At 37.7% G+C, this 25775-nt stretch overlaps 1 protein-coding gene across 5 annotated transcripts in view; it reads left to right on the forward strand.

The window, feature by feature from the left end:
- Mdn1 (midasin AAA ATPase 1) overlaps positions 1–25775 on the forward strand; it is a 160032-nt gene that overhangs the window by 33365 nt on the left and 100892 nt on the right. For all 5 annotated transcript variants that reach the window (XR_002388006.2, XM_021240695.2, XM_021240696.2 and 2 more), the window contains exons 10-20: positions 150–343; positions 982–1063; positions 5592–5687; positions 7279–7391; positions 8809–8957; positions 9876–9936; positions 20604–20815; positions 21400–21503; positions 23044–23188; positions 23881–23977; positions 25379–25492. Coding sequence is in view for 4 of the 5 variants with exons in the window: in XM_021240695.2 (XP_021096354.2) it covers positions 150–343; positions 982–1063; positions 5592–5687; positions 7279–7391; positions 8809–8957; positions 9876–9936; positions 20604–20815; positions 21400–21503; positions 23044–23188; positions 23881–23977; positions 25379–25492 (1367 nt within the window). In the remaining variant the exon portion in view is untranslated. The remainder of the gene's footprint in view (positions 1–149; positions 344–981; positions 1064–5591; positions 5688–7278; positions 7392–8808; positions 8958–9875; positions 9937–20603; positions 20816–21399; positions 21504–23043; positions 23189–23880; positions 23978–25378; positions 25493–25775) is intronic.

Below are 25775 nucleotides of genomic sequence, written 5' to 3' on the forward strand. Positions count from 1 at the left end.
TTTTTGGTTGTTTTTTGTGGTGCTTCATTCAAATCCAGGGCCTCATATATGTTAGACAAATATTTGATGCTAAGCTATGCCCTCAGCTTATGTATACTTTTCAAAAATCATTGTACTTAGTACTAAATTTTTTTTCTTCCCTCTGTCAGGTTCTTCGGAGCAGATATTCCAGCCTGTTGGCAGCAGCTGATCACCTGCTTGACATCTACATCCAGCTTACTGGAGAGAAACATCACTGTCAGAGTGAGAGTTCTATTGGATGGGCACAGGCTCCTGAGGAAGTTTTAGAATCCAGAAGAGAAAACAAAAGACCAGTCCTTGAGGGAAGAGAATTGTCTCTAAGGTACTATGTTACACTCTCTTTTGAATTGATACTTTAGAATCAGCTTCCCTGAAAAGTTTTTACCAGCTAGAACTAAATGGTTATGACAGGTTTTGAAATTAAACTTCTGGGTTACTTTATGGGGTTAAACCCCTTTTAGATCTATAGTTATTGACTGGGAAAGCTTGGTAAAGGTAATGCCACTTTTAGCTTAAAAAAAACCCAAAAAATACTTTTACAGAAAAACCTGGAAGTAGTTGTTAACATTCTTTCACTGAATGTCCTTTCTTGACTCCTAGTGTCTTAAATAAGATTTCTTGGAGTTTGCTCTGTGTGATGAGTTCTGCTCTTTAGTTCTCCATTGTCATTACTTGATTTTTAAGAAGTGTGCTAAGAACGAACAACTCTCTTTATTTTTATCTGAGTTTGTTGCTTCCTTACTCTTTTATCTGGCATGCATGGGGGAGACATAAGAGATAGTTGACTTCCCCTTAAGGGTAAGGACAAATCTCTTAATACGTTTTTCTTCCTCTTGGCAGAATAAAGGGGACACTTGGTTAAAAGGTGTTCCCAAATATAAGTGGTCCCTATAAACTCTGATGTCTTTAGCTTATGTTCTTTTACTTCTTTAGAGTTTTCTTTCTTTTTTTCCTTTAAAGGGATCTGCTGAATTGGTGTAATAGGATTGCTCATAGCTTTGACAGTTCATCTTCATCGGCATCATTCAATATTTTTCAAGAGGTAAGATATAGTTTTCCTGTCAGTATTCTCTGCTCCATAAAGCTGTTGATTTATCTATTGTTTCTTGATAGTCTGTTTTGTTTTTCTTTTTGTATAAGTATGGTTTTGTTTGTTTATTTATTTGTGGTACTCTGAATCGAACCAAGGGTCTTGCGCATGCCAGGCAAGAGTTCTACCATCGAGCCACATGCCCAGCATTTTTTATTTTATTTTGAGACAGGGTCGCTAAGTTGCCCAGGCTGGCCTCGAACCAGTGATCTTCCTGCCTCAGCCTCCTGAATAGCTGGGATTGCAGGCATGCGCCACCACACCCGGCTAAGTATGGTTTATTATCCATAGCTAGTTAAAACTGAATTAAAGTTGTCTTAAAACTTTTTAAAACAAATTGTTACTAATTTCAAATGAAGTATACTTTGAGATAGAGTAAAAAACAGTGAAAGTAAAGGTAGAATGAAAACTCCTAGATCATAGTAAAGCATGATAAAAGTGTTTCCAAAATACCTATTTATTCCTATGTATAATTTTTTAGTCTGCTTGATAATTTGTATTTGTTTGATTCCTCTATTTAACCTCAGTAGAACTTTTTATCTTTATTTCAGAGAAATATGTGGGAATTACAAAGTATAACTGGGAAAAAATGTGTTATGTGAGAGGGAAGCTGTATCGAAGTACAGCTCTGCCAAATATAATGAAAACAAAGTGAGATTTATTCCCACCTATCCAAGAGTAAAAGTAGTGCTACTTGTAGATCTATGGGATCTTACTACATGAGCCAGTTTTCAGTGTTGTGCTCTGGTTTTTGTCAGTTGGGGCTGAGGAAAGAACAGTGACCCAATTTGGTTTGTAGTATCTCTTTGTGTATGGTAACATTACTTTTGAGTAGATAGAAATTTTTTTCCTTTTTTTTTTGGTACCGGGGGTTGAACTCAGGACCTTGCACTTGCGAGGCAGGCAGCAGAACCACTGAGCTAAATCCCCAGCCCCTAGAAATTTCTTTTGGAGTGCACACTCGTGCTAAGCTGAACCCTGAAATGCTGTGTGGCATTCTTGTCTATCATTTTCAAGCGAACTTATTTCCCACATTTCTTATCTCTTGCATGTAACCTTGTTTTATACTTTACTAATATCTTTCATAGGATTCCTTTTATATTTTTTACTGCTGGATAGAATATTATTGTTTGTGTGTGTGTGTGTGTGTGTGTGTGCACGTGTGTGCGTGTGCATAAAACCACTTCATTAGCTGGGCACAGTGGCCCACACTTGCTGTCCTAGCCACTTAGGTGGCTGTGGCTGTGGCTGGAGGATCTATTTAACCCAGGAATTTGGAGCCTGCCTGGACAACACAGCAAGAGCCGGTCTCTTCAAACAACAAAAACTTTGAGATATAATCCACAATCCAGAATTTACACTTTCATTTTTATATTTTCAAAATTTACCCTTTTAAAGTTCAGGGCCGGGGATTTAGCTCAGTGGTTTCGCCGCCTGCTGCACAAGCGTAAGGACCTGAGTTTGATCCCCAGTACCAGAAAAATAAATAAATAAATAAATAAAGTGTACAGTTCAATTTTTTTTTTCTGTGATACTTATTTCCTTCTCTCCTTAGCCTCCAGGAGTAGGCTAGTCTACCCAGAATATTTTTATGGTTACTGCATGTTGTAACATGAATGAATGCCTCATTCTTTTTAAGGTGGAATAATTTTCCATATGCAACATTTTGTTTTTGCATTAATCTCTTGATGGGCATTTATGTTGTTTCTACCTTTTGGCTATGGTGAGTAATGTTTTTGTGAACAGGTATATAAAGAAGCAATATATATGTATTGTTGCAAAATGTGAAACTATAGTATATGTGCTGCCAAAGCAAGCATAAAATGTGAAACTATAGTAAAACAAAATTGATAAAATGTATTTCCACATCCAAATATTGCCTGGCACTGTTAACACCTTAATGTGTTTCCTTCTACATCTTTCTCTTATGCATGTAGACTTAAGGAATCTTAGTGTCAGAATCCCTTTTTTTTTTGGTACTGGGGATCGAACTCAGGACCTTGTGCTTGTGAGGCAGGCACTGGAACCACTGAGCTAAATCCCTAGCCCAGAATCCCCTTTTAAACATACTACATTATTGACGACGTCAGGCCATTTGCTTTAGGCAGTGTTTCATTATCTGGCTTTCTATCATTGTTTCCATACTGCTCTCACACTAACTGGTGTCTTGCAGTTAATTCAGTATAATTTGGACACTTCTCAATGTGAGCTTATACCCTACTGCCTTAAGGGCGCAGTCCTCCACTAGACTCTTGTCACTTCAGAACCCAACTGCAAGTCTGTGGAAAGGGCACACAGATTTATGGCTTGTGGCATAGATTTGGGGGTACCCATGACTTCCTTGAGGATCAGTAATTTGGTAGAATGACTCAGAACTCACTGAAAGCGGTATACTTCAGTTAGTATTATTATACAGGGTGCATTTCCGGAATGTGCAAAGAAGGGACATACAGGGCAAGGTCTTAGAGAGTCTGAGTGGAAGAGCTTCTCTTCTAGTGCATCATTACATTTATCAGCCAGGAAAGGCTCCATACTTTGGGGGTCCAGATTTAATTGAGACCTTATTGCCATTGCTCATTGTTTTAAATTCAGTCTCCAATCTCTGTCCTTCTCAGAGGTCAGGTGTGAGGCTGAAAATTTCAGCCCTCCTGTTAGGAATGTGCTGTTTCTGACATAGCCAGCCCCTCCCTTCAGGGCTCCCTGCTGTGAGTCACTACTGTTGGAATTAACTCAGGTGGTGGGTGTGGTGGTGCATGCTTGTAGTCTCAGCACTTGGGAGGCTGGGGCAGGAGGATCTCAGTGAGTTTGAGGCCAGCCTGGCTACATAGTTCAAAACCAGGCTGAATGACACAGTGAGACCCTGTCTCAAAAATACCAAAAAAATAAAAACCTTTTTTTAATAACAAAAACAAGTATCATTGGTAATTCTGTTTTTATCTTGTTTTAAATGTTAGGCCAAGACAAGAACTGGGGACAAAGACAAAATGGATATATAGTATATAAATATCTACATATCTTATATAGATATATTTATGTATGTGTGTTTGGATATATATATCCTCAGCCCTCTATTTAATTTTGAGGCAAGGTTTCATTTAGTTGCCCAATCTGGACTCAAATTTGCAATCCTCTTGCTTCAGTCTCCTAGTGAGTGCAATCGGTTTCTAAAGACCTAATACACAGAAGTACTGCTGCATGCCTAATGGTTTACTTTTTCAGTAATTCAGCAGATGTATTTGCTATAAATCACCACTGATTTTACCCTGTTTGCCTTAAATACTGAGGCTAACTTTCCTACTGTGCCTACAGGCATGTGCCACCACATCTGGCAGATTTTTTTTTTATACCACAGTAATGGTGTCCTTGACCCTAGTTTATCCTTTGAATCATCTGTAAATAGAAGCTTAAAAAAGTACCTGGTATTTGCAAGTTTAACTTTTTTGGAATAGAATTGATTTTTCGTGGTGCCTCTCTCTCTCTCTCTCTCTCTCTCTCTCTCTCTCTCTCTCTCTCTCTCTCTCTCTCTCTCTCTCTCTCTCTCTCTTCAGGACTGGGGATTAAACCCAGGGGATCATACATGTCAGACAAAAACTTTACCATTGAACTAAAACCCTGTTTTAAAATTTTATTTTGAGCTAGACATGGTGGCACATGCCTGTAATCCTAGCACTCTTGGAGGCTGAGGCAGGAGGATTACTTTTGAACCGAGCCTGGATAACTTAGCAACTTAGTGAGATCCTGTCTTCAAAAAACCCAAAACAGGTTGGGGATGTAGCTTAGTGTGAAGGCCCTGGGTTCAATTCCCTGTATTACAAAAGAAAAAAAAAATACTTTGAGAGAGGGTCTCACTAAGTTCCCTGGCTGTTCTTGACCTTGTGATCCTCCTGCTTCATTGTCCTACATAGCTGGGGTTATAGGTGTGTGCTACTGCACCTGGCACAGTTTGGTGGTACTTTGTATTTCATTGCATCAGAACACATACTTCGTTGGCCCACTGGTTGTCACTAATACTGAATGCTAGATTAGGATAATGACCCAGTGGTCCTTCTATTGCACACCATGTGTATCCTCTTCTGCTAGGAACAATGTTTGGTCTTCTGTTAGCACTGACAGTCGGTTTATCCCATGAACTGTGTACATGATGCATGAAGTTAAAATTTGCAAAATGAGATGTGTTTTTTTTTTTTTTTTTTTTTGGTACCGGGGATCGAACTTGGGACCTTGTGCTTGCTAGGCAGGCGCCGGAACCACTGAGCTAAATCTCCGGCCTGAGATGATTTTTATTTATTTCTAATATAACTAATATTTCCACAATAAATCCTACATGTCCTCTTTGTACCTGAGTTGCATTCCCTTCAGTCCTGCAGAAATGTTCCATCTGAATTTTATGTTCTTTCCTCTTGAGGCCAGGATAGTGATGCTCTGTGACTAATATATATATTTTTAAATCAGTTGGCATTTACCTTGGTTATTTTAATAGGCTCTGGACTGTTTCACAGCAATGCTTTCTGAGCATACAAGCAAACTGAAAATAGCAGAAATTATTGGAAGCAAGTTGAATATTTCTAAGAAAAAGGTATGTGGTGCTATTTTTACTTTTCTGTATAAAGAATTTAGCTTGCTTACTGGTCTTTGGTCCTTTCCTGGGATAGCTTTTGCAATGCTGAATCTTGTGTAAATGTTGACAGTCTTATTATTATCTGTCATGGACATAAAACTTTAAATATCCCCCTGCTAAGTAGTTCCCCATGTGTTATATATTCTTAAAATGAGCTTCCTTTTGCACTACGTCATGTACACTGTACTCTCCGGTGTTTTAATGACCATTTTATTTTACAGGTTATAGACTCAGGAGTAACTATATGTTAGTGACATCTTGGTCTGTAGTGTAGTGCATAGATTTTTTTTTTCCCTCATTTTTTATTATAAATAGCTTCAAACATCAGAAAAGTTGAAAAAATAGTACCAATGAATATCGGTATATTAACTATGTAGGTACATCAACACTGAAACTGTTAATATTGTGCCATTGTTGTTTTATATCAAAATGTGTATTTTTCAGAGAAGCTAGGGGTGTAAGTCAGTGGTAGAGTGTGTTCTTAGTATGTGCAAAGCCCTAGATTTAGTCTCCTGGCATCACAAAAAAATATTTTTGGGAGAGAAAGCTTTTCAACAGTAGTATTGATGTGTTTGTTGACTGGAGAAATGTCTGGGGCGCATCTTGAAACAGATATCAGGTGTTCCCACTTGAATGATGACTATATCAGGAATTGAAATAGTAGACCTGTTTCTTAGGTTTGTGAAATAGTTAGGAAGGTTTGGGCTGCAGATAATGTAACACCCAACTGAAAGGGATTTAACATTCCTGCTGGCTTGGACCACAGGTGGTTCATGCATGTGAACCCGTGGTCCAAGCCAGCAGGAACGTGACACATTTAAATCAGAGCTGCCCAGCAGTGAGACATACGAATTATGGCCCCATTATCAACATGTTAAATGATACTCATGTAGCCAAGAATAATGAAACTAACATGATTGGATTAGACTGATCAATATTTGGTTGGGAGGGGCCACCCTGAATACTTTTCCACTTTTACTCTTGTTCCAAGCCTGTACAAAATCTGAGTTTGTGACAAGGGAAGTGATAAATAGCTATTGGATGAACAGCCAGAGGCATCTCCATAGTTTGTTTTTGTACTTTGGCCATAGCCAGATGGACCATTGTTTCCTGCACTATTAGAAATTTAAAGCAAAGAAAAGCATAGTTGAAACAAAATATACTTTTACTTTTAATATGTTAGGAGTAGAATTTTTTAATTTTTATTTTTAATTTTTTTTGTTTGTTTGTTTTTTGTTTTTTGGGTTTTTTTTTTAGGAGTAGAATTTTTTAAAATGTCAGAATCTTCGTATCACATACAGGGAGAGCCTTATTGAAATGAATAAAAAGTACCATTTCAGGGAAATATAGTCAGTGTTTTAAAAAATTTTTTTTAAATTGAAAGAAGAAAAACAAAACTTAACTTTGATTGAAAGCTAATATCCATCTTGGAAGTAGAGTGTTTCTTGGTCGAGAGCTAATTAGAGGGGCAAAGTAAGCCTCTTTGGATAAGAAAATGTTCAGAGAACATTCAGAATTTTTACTCAGTTTAAATCTTTCTGTTACACAGGTTGAATTCTTCTGTCAGCTTTATAAACCAGAAATTGTGATCAATGAGTTAGATGTGCAAGTAGGTCGAGTACGACTTCTTCGGAAACAAAGTGAGGCTGTCCACATACAGAAGTAAGTTGGGGTTCTAAACTGACCTATGAACTGTGTAGTCTTTAGGAGCTTGATAGAAGATCTAGTGCAGCCCCTTATCCCTGCTCAAAACATGTGCCTCAACTGCGATCTTTCCAGTGTGCTTCGTAGAACAGAGCAGTGTTTTCCCGAAGTATATTTTGTGAGACCAAATATTAATAGGTGAAGGAAATGATGAAGGCCATCAGTGTGAGAGACTTGGGATTAGCAAAGTTGAATCTGATTTTACTCACTCTAGTGTATTAAGTGAAGTAAGACTCAGCTAGAAGTCAGGTTCTCACACTAAAGTGTAAATTCCTTGAAGGCTAGAATTATGTAAGATTCTGAGCTCTAGGTATAAACATACCAGCTATCTGACATTGTGCTGAGTGCTTTGCATTTGCTTTTTCATATAATGGTTCTAATAATCCCATGGACAAGTATTACTAGTGGCCTAGTAATAGTGTCAGGTTATCGCAAACTTGGTGGGTTTAAGCAATAGATGTTATTCTCACTCAGGTCTTGAAACTAGAAGTCTGTAATAAAGATGCTGACATGACTATGTTTCCTCCCATAAGGAAGAATTGTTTTTTGGGGGTTTTCCTGGTTTCTTTTGGCTTCCAGCAGTTTTGATTTTCCTTGGTTTACAGTTGTGTCTTTCCAGTCTCTGTCTCCTTGGTCACATGGACTTTTCTGTGTGTGTTTCTGTGTTTCTGTCTCCAAATCTTCCAGACATTGGTTGTAAGGCCCAGTGTAGAGTGACCTTATCTTAACTTGATTAAATCTGCAGAGATCCTACTCAAGCTGAAGTCATATTCACATATTCTCAGTAAATTGAATCTTTGTGGAAGACTGTTAACCCATTACAACTAGGTAGTGTTATTACCACATTTTATTTATTTTTTTAATTACATTTTTGAGGTGAGGAAACAGGTTAAAGCAGGTGAAGTAATTTGCTCAAGATACACAATTAGTACAAATAATGTCTTACTGATATTTGAATCTCTAGAGCCTAGCATCTTACCTGGTATATGATTATTCAATGTTTGCAGGATGAGTTAGTTTTGTAATTCATGTGTTATAAGAATATGTGTTGTAGGGGCTGGGGATTTAGCTCAGTGGTTCCACCGCCTGCCTCACAAGCGCAGGGTCCCGAGTTCAATCCCCTGTACCCCGCCCCCCAAAAAAGAATATGTGTTGTAGTATGAAGACGGTTTCTCTGGGATGTTATCTGTTCTTGTTTGTTGAGCTTTGAATATTTAGTTACTTAAAGCAGCTCTAAGAAAAGCTTGCAGACTTTTTTTCTTTTCATTTTGTTTGTTGCTGGGGATTGAACTTGGGGCTTGCTAGGCAGTTGCTCTGCCACTGAGCTGTATCCAAGCTCCCACCCTGGCTTTTAAATTCCTTTTTCCTTTCCTAGGGAGAAGCTCACTTTTGCTACTACGCGGCCTTCATCTGTTCTCATTGAACAGCTTGCAGTATGTGTCAGCAAAGGGGAGCCTGTATTGTTGGTGGGAGAGACTGGAACTGGCAAAACCTCTACTGTCCAGTACTTAGCTCACATTACAGGTAACTCCTGGAAAAGAATTTTGCCCCCAGACATTTCATATTGACCTTTTCTTTTTTTTTTTAAATTAACTAATTTTAAAGAATTTAAAAAGTGACCATACTCCACATGTGTTCTTTTTCCTAACAGATTGATATTATCTCAGTACATTCTAATCTGTGCTGTTCAAATACACATTTTGTTTTGAAACAAATTGAATTATACTCTACATATTGTATTTAGTTAAGCAAATTGGACAACTTAAAAATGTCTTCTGGGCCAGGGATGTAGCTCAGTGGTTCTGTCGCCTGCCTTGCAAGTGCAAGGACCCAAGTTTGATCCCCGGTACCAAAAAAAAAAAAAAATTAATGTAGATAGAAAAATTTCTTCTCATTCTAATGGCCAAATATAACACACAATTGACATTTGTTTAGTTCTAATTTATAGACACTGACTTATTAAGGGTTTCATGATCTCACTGTGCTGCCCTTGAACTCACTATGTAAGCCCACGCTGGACTTGAACTTGTGTCACTCTTCCTGCCTCAGCTCCCCAGAGTGCTAGGATTACAAGGGTGTACCGTGCCTGGCTGAAGGATTGTTTTAGTTATTTATAGTTATTAGATGCTGAAATAGTAAGGCCATGGTAAATCTTTTTCTGTGTATATATTTCTGGATTATATGAAATTTTTGAAATTTTGACATTCCCGAACCTATCAGAGGGAGGGCTACGCATATATAGCTAGCTCAGTGGTAGAGTGCTCGCCTAACTTGTATAATGTCCTGGGCTCAATCCCCAGCATCATTAAAAAAAACAACAACAGGAAATACACATTAAAACTTTATTCTGTGGCATGTCCCTGCTTCCTTAAGGAATACTCTGGTTATTATCAGCCCTTAAATACTTGGATAATTCTTTATTTTGTTCTTTCTTTTTTAAAGGCCACCGCCTGAGGGTTGTAAATATGAATCAACAAAGTGATACTGCAGACTTGCTTGGGGGGTAAGTGTGGTTCAGTTTTTTTTCTCTGTTTTTCATGTTACTTTTGTTTACTGCTTGAAATGAGAAATATCTTTTCTTACAAAGTTCAAAACTAGTCTGGGAAAAATGCTCAAAGATTTGAACTCCCTCCTCCAGCCCAGCTGGGTATTTATTGAGACACTCTCAGATGTTTAGATGTTTCTCTTCATTTTAAAAAACATTTGATTAAAGTTCTTGCTTTCAAAAGATACTCTGGAAAGAAGAGAAAAAATTAAAGTGTAATATCAACTAGTGTTTGTATAATATAGTTGATCCAAAGAGTAAGTTCTAGAGTCATATTGCCTTCACAGATATTTCTACAGGTCTTTTATTTAACCAGCATATCTAAACTATTGTATATCTCCTTTTCTCCACCTATGTGTCTTTGGCAATTTTTTACTTTTTAAGTATTCCTAACATAGATAGCATTAAGCTTTTACCAATTGAACACAGACTGGGTCCGTTTCTTCTGCCACAAATTTTATAGTGTTACAACAGCCACTGCAGAGTTGTTTTAAATATATGGCTTATACAGGAGGCCATTTCTTCTGTGATACATTGTTAGTGATATTTTTAGTGAGTTAGCTCAAATTACCAAAAGAAAACTATATATGCTATTCAATTTTTGTATGGTGGAAAATATGCCATATACCTTTGTATTATTGGAAAGAACTGTAAATCAGATTCTCCCCTCCCCATTAGCTCCCCTCCCCTTATTAGATGCATAAGTAACTCCTTTATTTAAGGATCATTGGGACAGCCAGGCATGTTGATGCAATCTCTAATCCCAGCATTCTTGGAGGTTGAGGACCCTCACAAGTTGACGCCCAGTTCAAGCCCCGTGTGGGCAATTTAGTAAGACCCTGTCTAAAAATGACAAAGGGCTGGGGCTGTAGTTTAATATTAAGGCCGTGTATTCAATCCCCATTGTCTCTCACTTCCTCACCTTCCCCCCCTTCCCTCCACTCCCTATCTTCTTACTTCATCATGCTCCACACTTATGATTGTGCCTAGCACGCATGAAGTTCTGAGTTGGATCCCCAGAACACCCCTGCCCTCCCTCCATCATTGTGTGTAGGATGGATGGTGTAATGACTTAGATCTAAAATGACCCCTCCCCCTCTTGTATTCAGAGGTGAGTGGATCTTGGGGGTGCACTCATCAGTGGATTAAGCTGGCGATGAGTTCACAGTTGAATGTGCTCTTAGGGGATGGAATCTAAATGGAGGTGGGTCATTAGGACTGTGACTTTGAAGAGTGTATTCTTGTCCCTGGCCCCTGCATTGTCTCTGCTTCCTGGCTATAATGAGTTGAGCAGTTTTCTTCCATACATTTCTTCATTAGAGCTGGCCAACCATGGACTAAAATTCTCTAAAACCATGAGTCAAATAAAATTTTTTTAAGTTGCAGGTATTGGGTATTCAGTGACTAGAAAGCTGACTAATATGGATGGGAAGTCCAAAAACAGTTTTGAAAAAGTAAAGGGAATAGAAAAAAAAAGGAGTTAGCAAGGAGATCGACTAGGGAAGGGGTAACATTCCTGTTTCTAGGATGTGGTTAGTTTCACCTGCTTTATAATTAATACATTAAAATTTTTTTTACTAGTACTTGTTTGCAGTACATGATGTTTATATTCCTTGTATGGAGTTGGTACATGTACATAACACATCTTTATTTCTTTTTTCATTCCCTTTTCCTCCCCTGCCTGCCCCTCCCTCCATCTCTTGATCCCCTTTCCATTTGAGGAAGATCTATCTCCTTACTTCCTATTGTCTTTTATTTCAGTTTGTTTAATCTTTGGGTTTCTCATATAAGAGAAGTCATGTGATAGTTAAGCTTGTGTGTCTCATTCATTTCACTTAACATTATGGTCTCAAGGTGTATCTATTTTCCTACAGATGACTCAAGTTTATCTTTCTTGTGGCAGAATAGTACTCCATTGTGTATAAATACCACATTTTCTATATCCATTCATCTGTTTATGAATGTGTAGGCTGCTTCTAAGATTTAGCTATTATGAATTGTGCTGATATAAACATGGGTGTGCATTTATCACTGTAAGATGATGCCTTTAACTCTTTTTGGGAATATACAGTGGACCATTGAGTTACAACCAGCCTGACATATGAACGACTGGCATTTTAGTTTTAACTTACAACCAAAGTCTTGAGTTAAGACCTGAATGCCAGCTGCTTGTGCTTCCTGGTGGTCTCAGATACAGATTCAACCCTTAAAGAGTTCTAGAAGGAACATTACAGCATCTTTTCCTGTGTGAGGTTAACCAAGAAACCCTGGGCCAATGTCTCTCTAAGGACACTGAGGTCTGCCTGTATACAGGAGAGAGACTTTGAAGGCTGTGTGGAGGAGCCTGAGCCTTCATTTGACCAACTTGAATTACAGGCAGCCCTCACAAACAAATTGAGTTCCTAAGTCAGTGGTCCATTGTACCTAAAAGAGGAATAGCTGGGATTCCTGCCATCACTGTAGAGGGTTCCTTTTTCCTGCACGCTTGCCAGCATTTGTTTTTTCTTGATGATGGCCATTCTTTCTGGGGGTAAGATGCAATCTCAGTATTGATTTAATTTGCCTTTCTCTAATGGCCAGTCATGTTGAGCATTTCTTAATGCATTTACATTTATTTATGCTTGTTTTATTGGCCAGTATGTGATCTATTTTGGAAAGTTCCATATGCTGCTGAGAAGAATGTACTTTGTCGTTGAGTGGAACATTTTGTAAATAACTATTAAGACCATTGAAGGTTTGGTTCAACTTCGTTGATTTTTTTTTTTTTTGTATCGTTGATCTTTCTGTGAGAGTGGGTTATTGAGGTCCCTCCTTATAAATTATTTTTATTTTATTTTTGGTAGCAGGGATCAAACTCAGGACCTTGCACTTGCTAGTCAGGCATGGCGCCACTTGAGCTACATCCCCAGCCCTATAAAAATTTTTTTTTAATGTCCACTATTGTGTGTTTTATGAAGTTGGGCGTGCCATTGTGTGGTACATATATGTTTATGATTTTTTTTTTTTTGGTACTGGGGATTGAACTCAGGCCCTTGCACTTTCGAGGCAGGCGGTGGAACCACTGAGCTAAATCCCCGGCCCTATATATTTATGATTGTTATCTCTTCTGTGGAATTGTTTCCTGAACCAATATGTAATGACCTTTATTACCTTTTCTGATCAGTTCTGTCTTGAAATCCACTTTGTCTGAAATTAGGATAGCTACTCCTGCTTTTTTTACAGCTTCCTGTTACATGGAATAGTGTTTCCTACCTTTTCATTTTTAGTCTGTGAGTTTCTTTTTGGATTAAATGTGTTTGTTTTTTTACTGCATCTCATTAGGTTTTGTTTGTTAATCCATAGGTATTGACTTATTCTTGTCATCACATTATCTTCCTGTTGCTGATTCTGTCTTTCCCTTCTGCTTAACTGCTTACAGTGCCTGGTATATTCATTTCGTTAGACCTTTTGTCATTGTTGGCTTTATTGTCTCTCTGTAGGATATCCTTCAGAATTTTTTGGAGTGCTGATTTGGTGCTCATGAATTTCTTTAGGTGCTCTGTATTATGAAAATATCTGGCCTGCCTATAATCCCAGCACTCAGGCTGACACAGGATGATTGCTCAGAGTTCGAGGCCAGCCTGGGCTATGCAGTGAATTCAAGGCCAGTCTGAGCTATATGGTGAGATCCTGTATCAAAAAAAAGAGTTCTCATTCAGTTTAGCATGATGCATCAGCCTGGGGTGGAAATTGTTCTCTTTTAGGACTTGAAACACTTCACTCCACACTCTCCTAGCTTTAAGGTTTGTATTGAGAAGCCTGATGTTTTTACCTTTATAAGTGATTCTGTTCTTGTGTTGGACTTGAGGAATTTTGACCATGATTTGTCATGGAGAAGTTCTTTTCTGTTCTTGGCTATTAGGAGTTCTGTATGCCTCACTTAGCTGCATGTTAAATTCTTTTCCCTAATTTGGAAAGTTTTCTGCTAGTATTTCTGTAAACATATTTTTATGCCATTTGAGCTATCTTCTGATTTGTCACTAATTCCGGTTAATCTTAGGTTAGTCTCCTTTGCATCATCTAGGAGCTGTGGGATCCGTTTTTCATGTTCTCATGTTCTCTCTCTCTCTGAGACCATCTTGCTATATACTTCAGGCTGGCTTTGGCACTGTGTAGCCCAGGCTGGTCTTGAACTTGTGGCAATCCTCCTGGCTCAGTCTCCCAAGTGCTGGAATTACATGCATGTGCCACTACATCAGCTTCTCTTATTGTTTTCACAGTATCTCCCATTAATTGCTCACCAATAGCTTTATCTTCTAGTTTTGACACTCTTTGCCCTCATTGGTCACTTCTTTTTTTTTTTTTTTTTTTTTTTTTTTGGTATCTGGGATTGAACTTGGGTTCTTGCACTTGTGCAGCAGGTGATGAAACCACTGAGCTAAATCCCTGGCCCTGGTCACTTCTTTTGCTCATACTTGCCATAGGAGTGTTTTGGTATTTTTTTAATATATTACCAACATCTGTAGTATTTCATTACAGAGAACAAAAACAAATGCTTTTACAGTATTGTTTTCTGAGTCTTATTTCATGAATGGTCAGAGCAATTTAGAATTAGAAAATAACTCACAGGGTACTTTAAACAATTTAACTCTAATGCCGTGCTGCCTTCTATTTATTTTGATACACTTTTTCCATGGTGATAGAGATCTTTAAGCCAGTATAAATATTTTGTAAATACTTTGGTGTTTGAGTATATACCTGCACAGTACCTCATACTGTTCAGCAAGAAAAACACTTAAGAGTAAAGACCTGACATAATTAGGTACAGTGGGAATATATTGAGTATTTGTTTCTCTGAGTTTAGGGGACCATATACCTGTTCAGTTTAAGAAAACTATCCTTACAATTCAGGATGCTTTTTAATTTTTAACCAGGGCCTAGAACACCTTAGCCACTAATTAGGTGCTGACTGGCATAGATACATACCTAGTTTATGCCATGAGTTCATAGGGAATAGGTCTCAACAACTCGGGCTCCTTCCCATTGGTTCTCACAAAGTGTGCTTCTCTGGGCAGGGCAGGCTGGCGCTTCAGTTGAATCCAGTACCTTTCTCTTTGGTTTCTTTTTCTGATCATTTTCCTTGATTCATTTCAGGAATTTATTTCAATATGTAGAGTGCTTAACATGCTCAATATGACATTAATTCTCTTGGCAAGTATTTTGCCCTTAACTCGCTTGTTTACAATGATGCTAGCAGCATGCTGGGTAACCCTGTGGTTTCTTCCAGTTTTGCTATAGTAACATTTATGTGACATTCCTTTTTTTTTGGTCCCGCGGATTGAACTTGGGTCCTTGCACTTGTGCAGCAGGCGGCGAAACCAATAAGCCAAATCCTCGGTGTGACATTCTTTTTTGAATAGTGCCCATTCCCTTTGTGTCTACAGTATGATCCCTTTTATAGATTCACATACAACCTCATGCTTTGTAAAAGGCCTAGAGTAAATATACCAGTTCCTCTCCTCTTTCCCTTTGTGTTTATCATTTTGACAAATTACCGGAACGTTACAGTTCTGCCTGAAAATGATAGAATTTTTAATCTCTTGAATTTCTATTTGGAGTCTTTTTATGGTCTCTAATTCTTTTCTATGGTGGTCATTCATGTTTTGGATTATTTTGTTTAGCTCTGCTAACTTTTTGTTTATTTGTTTTTGTACCGGGGATTGAATTTAGGACCTCTCACTTGCCAAGGCACTATGCTGCTGAGCTAAATCCCTGGCTCTGCTAACTTTTTATTAGCATGTTATATAAACTCACTGGTCATTTTATTTGGCCCAGTATCTGTTTACTTACATCTTCTGTGAGCTTGCTAAATGCTTTGATGTGTATGTTTTATTATTTCCCCTGATAAAATTTCAGATAATTTAGGTTTGTGGCTTTTGTTTTCATTTCCTTCAATACCCCATAGATCAGCTTAGGGAATTTGTAGTTTTGAGAGGGATTTTGTTGTCTTGTCTTCATGTGTGTTTTTTATTTCTGTTTATTTATTTATTTAGATATTTGTTTGTTTATTTATTGAGACAGGGTCTCACTACATAGATCAGGCTGGCCTTGAGCTCACTGTGTGATCCAGGCTGGCCTCAGACTTGCAGCGATCTTCCTACCTAAGCCTCCCAAGTGCTGGGATTATAGGCATGTGCCACCCCACCACACCCAGCTTCTGTTTCTGTAATTTTTGGTTTTTTGAGGCTTGTGGGCTGTTAGAAATGGAAAACTGTTTTTAGTATGGAGACATATTTAATTGATGTCTACTTTTCAGTGGTATCCTGTGGGCTTGACTATAGCCTTTGCTTCTGTTCCAAGATCCAACCACCTCCATTTACTTGGGATGGGAGGTTGCAGTATATTTGACCCAGCACCCAGTTCTCCAGGAATGAGCCACAGTATCGTTAATGACACCATAGCAATCCAGATACCAGAAAGAGTGGTACATCAGTTCACGAACTGAATGTGTTCTATGATTTTGGGAAAGACGGCCATATTGGTGTTTGTGCAGGAAAGATGGCCACAGTTCTGTTTGTCACCCGATGCAGTTTGCAAACAAAAAAATTTTGCCAAATGGTTCTGTTTTTGAGCCAAATTGTTTGCAAACAAAAGTGTTTGAACTGAGGTACTTCTGTATTGGTATCCTAAGAAAAGCAATTAATACCAGCAGCTGTGTCACCTTGGCTATAGTAATAAAATCAGCATCAATTATAGCATCAAATACATAGTATTCAGATCCTAAGGACACATAATGTACCATACAAGACAGATTTGTAATTATAGTATGAACACTAAGACAACCCAAATGACCTATTACTGACCTACAGTAAATGTCTACTACATGGAACATTTTTATCATAATAGAACAGTATTTAACAGCAGTAGTGTAAAGTTAACTAGGTATCTAGAGATTCATAAAGCTTAGTAGTTACACTACTAAAAGTAGAGGGTGTAGGGAACTGCAGAATGAGAAAAACAAAATTTAAGAAACTAAATCAGTGGGATATGAGGAGGAGAGAAAAGTGGGATAAGCAGTCCTATTGAGTAAAAGAAAATCAGTAGTGTTAGAGAATAGTCACAGGAAAGAAAGAGCAAGAACAAAAGTAAACAGTGCAAAATACAGAAGGCGAAAGATAGGAAAGAGAAAGTTGAAAGAGAAAAAAAAAAAGACTCTGGTCTCTGCTAGATCTAGGCTGTAGTTAGTGGTTTCAAGTGGGCTATTTGACTTAATGTCAGCAGTCAGTGGAACTGGCTGCCCCCTTCTCTCCCCAGGTATTCTCCTAATACAGGATCAGGTTGGCTGGTTACTCCTCACCTTTGCTGCCTTGTGCCAAGAGGACAGAATGTAGAGAAAGCTTCGAGTTGGTGGATGGTCACACCCTTGAAAGGGGAGGGTGAGGTAACAGACTGTGCATCCAGCGTGAGCCTACTTGCTAATGTCCTGTTAAATATATTTGTAATGTATCAGATGTCACCATAAGAATTCAAGATATTTATGAGCCTAATTAGTCTTGGTTACAAATCTGGTTGAGATTGATTTTTTAATTTTAATTTTGGGGGGGGTACTGGCGATCAAATCTAGGGGCTTGCACATGTTAGACAGGCACTTTACCACTCAGTTACACCTCCAGCCCTAAAAATTTATTATAGGTAAAGAGGGTGTGTAAAATTAAGGATGTTAACCAGGTTTGTGATGGTGCGTGCCTATAATCCCAGCACTCAGGATGCTGAGACAGGAGGATCGCAGCAAGTTCGAGGCCAGCCTGAGCTACCTAGTGAGTTCAGACCCAGCCTGAACTACAAAGCGAGACCCTGTCTCAAAAAAAAAAACTAACGATATTAAAGGCCATCAAACTTTCACATTATTTCAGATTGCCTTGAAATTTTTGTTAGTACATATATCATTCCCTTGCTTATTGATTAATGTTAGCATGTGATGTCTTTTTTCTATGTTTACTTATATTTGCAATCCTAAGGATCTTATTCAGGGCCTTGTGGATCTACCAGTGAACTAAATCCCAAGCTGGTTCATGTAATTTAATAGCTTGTTTTGGTTGTTTGTAAAGTGGGCTCTTGGCAGGCAGCACATAGACCTTCGTATTGCTTAATGAGTAGAGAGTAAAACCAAATTCCACCAGAGTTGGGGGTGAGGACAGCTTTAATTTCTACGCTTTAAAAGACTCCATGAGGGCCGGGGATTTAGCTCAGTGGCACTGTGCCTGCCTTGCAAGTGAAAGGTCCTGAGTTCAATCCCCAGTACCAAAAAAAAAAACCCCAAAAAAACCCTCCATGAGTTGTGTGTGGTCGTGCACATCTGTAATCCCAGTGCTTAGGAGCCTGAGGCAGGAAGATCATCACAAGTTTGAGGCCATTTGGGCTGTATAGTGAGTTCAAGGCCAGCCTGACCTGCTGGCCTTATAGTAAGATCATGTCTCACCCCCAACGCTCTGTGAAAGGACAGAGGATCTATGAAAGGACATAGGATTTAGATGTAGCAGATTAAGTCATTCTAGAACGTCTAGCATGAAAATATAGAGCACAGGTTTGTAGCACTGGCTCAAGGGAAGAGGCTTGAGAGGGGCAGCCTGTGAGAGAGGGAGATATGTAGAGAAGAGAGCTTTCCTTTGGAGAAGCTGGCAATGAATGAAAGGTAATGATTGAGGAAAATTAAAGATATTATAGAAATAAAAGGGCCAGCTGCATCTTTCTTGCCATTTGTAAAAAGTATCCATAAAAATCCTAACCAGAAATGGACAGAACTCACCTTTTATCTCAGAAGCCTACCACAAAATGAAGACATACCATTTACTTTCATTCTTGGCATATACTGTTATGTGACTCTTTTGCACTTTCAGTTCTTTCATTTATTATTTTGGAGATTCTTTTTTTGAAACCGTTTTTAAATAAATTCCTCCATGTACAATGAATGTAATAAGTAGCTTAGTTATTCTCCCTGGGGCAGGTCTTCTGGACCCACATCCTTCTTATCGTTGAAGTTGCTCATAAGGTACCTTTTCTGAAAAAGACATGTTGAAAAAAACCCTTTGTTTTATAATAGTTTATAGTTTTCCCCAGTTCTCTCTTGTGTTGTTTCTTATTGAGTATTTTGTGTTGCAGTTGAATTTTTCTTTTTCCTCTACTGAGACCTACAAATGCACTCCCTCCTTCCCTCTTTTTGTCTTTTCTTTCTCTCTTCATTTCTTTTTTGGTCTTTATGAGACAACTTCTTGTATATAGTCCAAGCTGGTCTTGAACTCACTAACCCCAGTCTGCTCTTGAATTTGGAATCCTCCTGCCTCAGCCTCCCAAGTGCTGGGATTACAGGTGTGCACCACCACACCTGACTGCTTTTGAGTTCTTTATCCATGTTAATGGCTTTCATAACAACTGTGAAGCACAGACTTAGTCTCCTCACTTCACACAGGAGAAAAATGAGACATGGATATATTGTTACTTGTTCAGGGTAATAGTAGGTACAGGGTTTGAGCTTAAGCAGTCTTGGTCTTCAGTTTTTGTGTTCTTAGCCAACACTGCTAGCTCACTGTTGGATCTCATTTGTACTATTACTTTTAAGACTTGTAGTTTTATTTAAATGACATGTATTTTGTTTAATTTCTTACCATTACCACTGTGGTCATTCTATTTCATTATTTTTTCCCTTTTCCAGTGCTGTAGTCTTATCTCTGCTTCTATTCCTAACCTCATTTAATTTCTTTCTACTTAGTAGTTACAGTGATTCCTTTAGAATGTAAAAAGATTATATTACTCTCTTCTTCAAATCTCCACTGACTTTTTAACCTCTTTAGGTGCCCCAAAGGCTTTCTTTTTGCCTGTAAGGTCTTTCATATGCCAGGCTTGGCACTTCATTGATATTCTTTCCCTCCTTTACCTGTGCTGCTGACCTTTAGCCACTTCCTTTCATGTTGCATCTTGGCAGACCCTTGTTAACTGTTACCAATGAATAGCACCCTCTGCCACATAGACACTTGGTATTCTTTGTGTGTGACATCTCCTGCCACCCACAGATACCTGCTTTTCACTTCATTTGATTTGGGTCTCTTAGAAATATTTTTTCTTAGCAATTTTCCTGACTTTGATAGTTAAATTATCAATACCTCCTCACCTATTTTATGTTTACTTTATTTACATTCATAATATTTAAACCACTGCTTGCTATTTTATAATAGATGTATTTTTTTGTTATCCCTTTTAAAGATTGTAAGCTACATAGGAACAGAAAGGTCTTGATAACTCACTCAGTTCCTAACATATGATAGATGCTCCATAAATTTCTGTTGAATAAATGGAGTAAATAAGTGTTTTTATCAATGTGTAGGTGCACATTGTGTCAGTAGGTGAAAACAAGTTTAAAGTTCTCATACTTTTTCTCTCTGGAATCTTGAGTTTGAACCCAGGGATTCTGGACTGAGCTCTATCCTCAGCTCTTTTCTTTGAGATAGGGTCCTGGTGAATTGACAAGGCTGGCCTCGAATTTACAGTTCTGCTGCCTTAGCCTCCCACTGTGCCACTGTACTCAGCTGAGCTATCCTTCTAATTTCTATTAGGTTCAGAAGTTTGTGAATTACATTTACCATTTGTTTCAGTTATAAGCCAGTGGACCATAAACTTATTTGGCTGCCCTTACGAGAGACATTTGAGGAACTCTTTGCCCAGACGTTTTCCAAGAAACAAAACTTCACCTTTTTGGGACACATACAGACTTGTTACAGGCAGAAACGGTGGCATGATCTCCTGAGACTAATGCAACATGTATACAAGTCTGCTGTTAACAAAGAAGGAAAAGAGAGTGAAGCCGGTAAGGATGTTACCCAAACTGCTGGTAGGAGGGCATGAGGCTGGGCCTTAATGAACAGAACTAAGAGAACAGTTTGGGGGGAAGGATGGAGAAATACAAATTGGAGCATCCTAGGGTTTATGGCAGTTTTGAAGTATTGCTGCTGCCATGCTTCTGGGCATGATTCCCTAAAAAACAAATGGTTGATAATGCTGATATACAATTGCTTAGTTGTCAGTATGTCATGCTCCCTCACAAAAAGCCTGTTTCTATAGAGCTAGATTCCACAGCCAAGGAGTTTTTGCTAGCTAGGTTCATTTCTCTGTGCAGTCTCATCTATAAAATGATAGTAATATCATTGTAAGGGTAAATGAATTAACTAGTGCATATACATGGACATAAAAGTGAGCCAGAATGTCATAGTGGTTGGGAAATAGTTAGCATTTGTATATTGTTTGCTTTTAGTTCTTTTTACATCATTGTCTAAGATGCTTAATTTTTCTGATAATATTGTTCCTTGTATGATTTTTGTGTTTTAAAGTTGTATGTATATACAGTATTATAAATAAAATATGTATTAAATCCTTGCCTTTATTCTTTTCTAGGGGTACTTCTAAAGGAGAAATGGGAAGCATTTGGCCTTAGACTCAACCATGCCCAACAACAGATGAAAATGACTGAAAATTCGCTGTTATTTGCATTTGTTGAGGTATTTTAGTTTATTTATTTGTTAAAGGAAAGCAGTATTGACTTGATGCAGATTGCAAGTTCCTGGCAGGTTACTATAGTGCAGCCTCAATTCATGAACTTGATCTTTGCATGATTGTGGTCACAAACCAAGTTGGATGAGAACCGAATCAAATTCAGTGGTTAAGTTCAATGTTGACCTAATGGTGAAATCAGATGCGGTTCTCATCTAGTTCAGTTTGCAACGAGAATCTTGAAGAGAATTGAATTCGTGAGCCAAGGTACCACTGTATTTTGTACTTTTTTTATTGTTATTTTTAGTGCTTGCTGCTTAGAGAACATTTAAGTAATAATTAAAGATGGAGATTATTTTAAATGTCCTTGTTTCTTTTGATTTTTGAGGTCTTTATGAGCACTATTGTTATTATTTTTTAGTTTTTATTTTATTTATTTTTTGATACAGGGGATTGAATTAACGACCTTGTGCTTGTGAGGCAGACACAGTCCCACTGAGCTGAATCCCTGGCCATAATTATTATTTTTAAAGCTACAGTTGAGGCCAAATAGTGAATTCTATATTCTTTGTGTGTGTGGAACATGAGACCAGGCTAATTATGAGTGTTGGAGAGTGAGGAAGATGGAGCCCATTTGCTTTAGTTCCCCATTTTTGACTCTAGGGCATGCTTATCTCTACTGTTCGCTGTCCTGTGATGCTGTCAGGGAAAGAACATACTTCAGTGGTTTTTGTGTTTAAACATTCTGAAAGTCTGTTATGCTTTGCTCTTGCAGACCAGGATCCTTGAGTTGATATTTTGGTAAGAGACAAGTTTCACTTAACCAGATGTTCATCAGTTCAGAAAGTCTGGTCATCTGTTCCTAATCCTTTAATATGATTATTTCCAAAGTAATCACTTAAAATGTCAAGGGCTCTCAAAAGATTTATATTTTATGACTTAACAATACATGGGAGTTAATACATTTGTCCTGCTGTATTTGTCTCAGTCAAGTTTGTAGATTTTTTAAAAATTAGAAACAACATTAAAATAAAAGTATAGGACTGTTTAGTGAAACAGGTTTTGATGTGTCAGCTGAGTGGATTGTAAGATGTTTTTATTGCTCTTTGAAATAGAACTAGATATAATATTAGTATAGTAGATCTGAGGAAAGATTTCATTTAATATCCTTCAGTAACTGTGAAAGGCCATGCATTGCACCTCCAAACATTCTTGGAGGTATACTCATAACTTGACTGCATACTTTGGGGGTGGGTTCAGTAGCTAATTGGATCCTTTTAAATACCTGAATGTATTGTAAGTTGCCATTTACTTGACTTGAGAACATCTGCTTTATTTCATCTCACTATTCACAGATACTCACTTGACACTTTTGGACATTTACAAAGTTGACATGGCCTTAACTACTGGCTTGCTTTAGCAGTTAAATCATACTTGAAAGTGGCAGAGATTTGTCCTTACTCCAGTTTTAATCTTGCTTATATATCAGCTCTAGGTGAATGTAACTTTATTTGAAATGCAGTCTTAACTTTTTGCTTCATCTTCTAGGGTACATTAGCTCAGGCTGTAAAGAAAGGAGAGTGGATTTTGTTGGATGAGATTAATCTGGCTGCTCCGGAAACGTTAGAATGTCTGAGTGGTTTACTTGAAGGATCTTCTGGCTCCCTGGTATTGCTTGATCGAGGAGACACAGGTAGCATTTGGCTTGACTTGGAGACAAGTCTTTGGTCACTTAGAGAAAGATTCTTTCTGTTTTTTGTTTTTGTTTTAGTACTGGAGGTTGAGCCCAGGATTTTTGCACTGATGTTTATCCCCAGGCTTTTTGTGAATTTTTTCTAATTCTTTCTGACTAAGGTGCAGGCAGGGCTCGAACTTGTGATCCTCCTGTCTCAGCTTCCCAGAGTTCAGAGATTAAGGGCATGTGCCACTCCACCTGGCAAGAATGAGATTCTTTTGATTAGATTGATTACATAAGGTTCCCAATGGGATTTGTTTATTCCTTACATACTAAGTTTCTACAAAATCATTAAACTGGTCCTAAGTGACATAGACTATGCAAAGAAAAATTGGATAATTTGTCAAGACATTTGGGTTGTGGATAATAGATATACACACATTGACAAAATATTCATGGATCAAAAAAGCTGAACAATAAACAAATATACCATAAAAGTGGAAGTATATGGTTAAGTTGTGCATATGGGTCTTAAAAGTGATTTCAGTGGGATTTCAGAAAAGGGAAGGATGGTATGAAGAGCTAGCACCAACCTGGCTGATCCTAAGAGGGCGTTACTGGGCTTTGGGTTCTGTGGAGTTCCATGGGCATCTGTGGCTGATCGTCTGATTATTTCAAATTGTTGAGAATTTCTAATTTTCTCTTAACAGAGGCCCTGGTTCGTCATCCTGACTTTCATTTATTTGCCTGTATGAATCCAGCCACTGATGTGGGCAAAAGAAATCTTCCACCAGGAATAAGAAATAGGTAAGGTTTTTAAAGTTATCTTTCATTATTCACTGGTAATGGTAACATAACTGTATTTCAAAATAGTGCTTGAAATTTCTTGATCTCTAATGGAGGAATTTTAACTTCTTTATTTTTTATGTTCTACTTTGTATAGATTGTAGGCATATAGGAAACTGCAGAGCAGTGGAGAATATTTTGGGTTGTTAGTATGATACTTAATAGCAGATGGGTATTGTCTAAAATAATTTTATGATGAGCATAGTGGTGTCATTTTATAATCTCAGCTATTCAGGAGGCTGAGCCAGGAGAATTTCAACTTGAAGGCCAGCCTGAGCAACTTATCAAGACCCTGTTTCAAAAAAAAAAGTAAAAAGGGCTAGGGTTGTAGCTCAGTGGTAGAGTGGTTTTCTAGTATGTACAAGACCTTGGGTTCAAGCTCCAGTACCACACAGAACCAAACACAAACACAAACCAAAATAAAACTTCTTCAAACAGCCTCTTAGCTATTAGAAAAATTTTTTGTAAAAATGTAGCAGTGTAGCATGTAACAATAGAAGTGTATTTGGGGGAGACAGTCCTCTTTGAATTAGGCTAGTGATTTGTAAAAGGCCTTTTAGAAAGATTTCTTTGATTTTTGTCATCACTAAACACTGACATGAAAAAGCACTTAGTTTTTTGGTATTTTATATATGTAACATTCAAAAAAGGATACATAACCAAATTTTTTATTGGTACTCTTTTGTTTTATTCAAGTTTTAAAATAGTGTTTAAAGTCTATTAGATGCCCTCTCCATTAGAAAAGTAATAAAAGCTTCATGGGGAAAGTTTAGAAACTATATTAGAGTATATTGTTTTTTGTTGCATATATTTTTTGCTAACACTTTAGTTTTGATAAAAAGACTTGGGATTTTTTTTTTTTTTTTTTTTTTTTTTTGAGACAGGGTCTCACTATGTAGTTCAGGCTGGCCTTGGACTATGTAGCCCAGGCTGGCCTCGAATTCATGACAATCCTCCTCCCTCTGCCTCCTAAAAAGACCTTACAGTGAAGATAAATACGTCTTAGTTTTGTAACTTATTTTTGTAAATATGTCTTAGTTTTGTTTCCTCATGTAAGAATTACAGATAAAAGTAATAATGATATTTATTTGGTTAACCAGTTATTATCTTCTGTTTCATTGTGGTCAGTTTGTATCTCAAGTTAAATGACTTGTTTTATATTACAAGTGATTAAAGTGAACTTTTGTAGGCCCGGGGAATTTATCTCAGTGGTTCTGCTGCCTGCCTCGCAAGTGCAAGGTCCCGAGTTCGATCCCCGGTACCAAAAAAATGAACTTTTATAACTTTTTTTCATATTTTTCTGTTGTCATCATGATTATTAATTTCCTAGAAAGTAGTTATTGTGTGGTAACTGTCTTCTAGGTTCACAGAACTTTACATAGAAGAATTGGAAAGTAAAGAAGACCTACAAATTCTTATTGTGGACTATCTGAAAGGATTGAGTGTAAACAAAACTACAGTGCAAGGAATCATAAAGTAGGTTCTTTTTGGCTTGTCTTTATGTGCCTTTTCTCTGAACATAACAATGTATTCCATGTAGACACACATACATTTATTTTCCTTCTTTTTTGCTTCTATTTGGAGAAGACTGATGGAAGGATTATTATTTAGATTTGTTTTAAAATTGGAAACTTATGTGAACTTCCTCAGATTTTTCTAAGGAAGCTACATAGAGAGCTTAAGGACCATCACCTATGAGAATATGTGAATGATGAGATAATATTTTCTTTTTTAGATAATATTTTCCCAGTTACCTCTG

This window comes from Heterocephalus glaber, unplaced genomic scaffold, assembly GCF_053883595.1.
Source record: "Heterocephalus glaber isolate CG9 unplaced genomic scaffold, H.glaber_assembly_v1.0 deba00001523, whole genome shotgun sequence".
NCBI lineage: Eukaryota > Metazoa > Chordata > Mammalia > Rodentia > Bathyergidae > Heterocephalus > Heterocephalus glaber.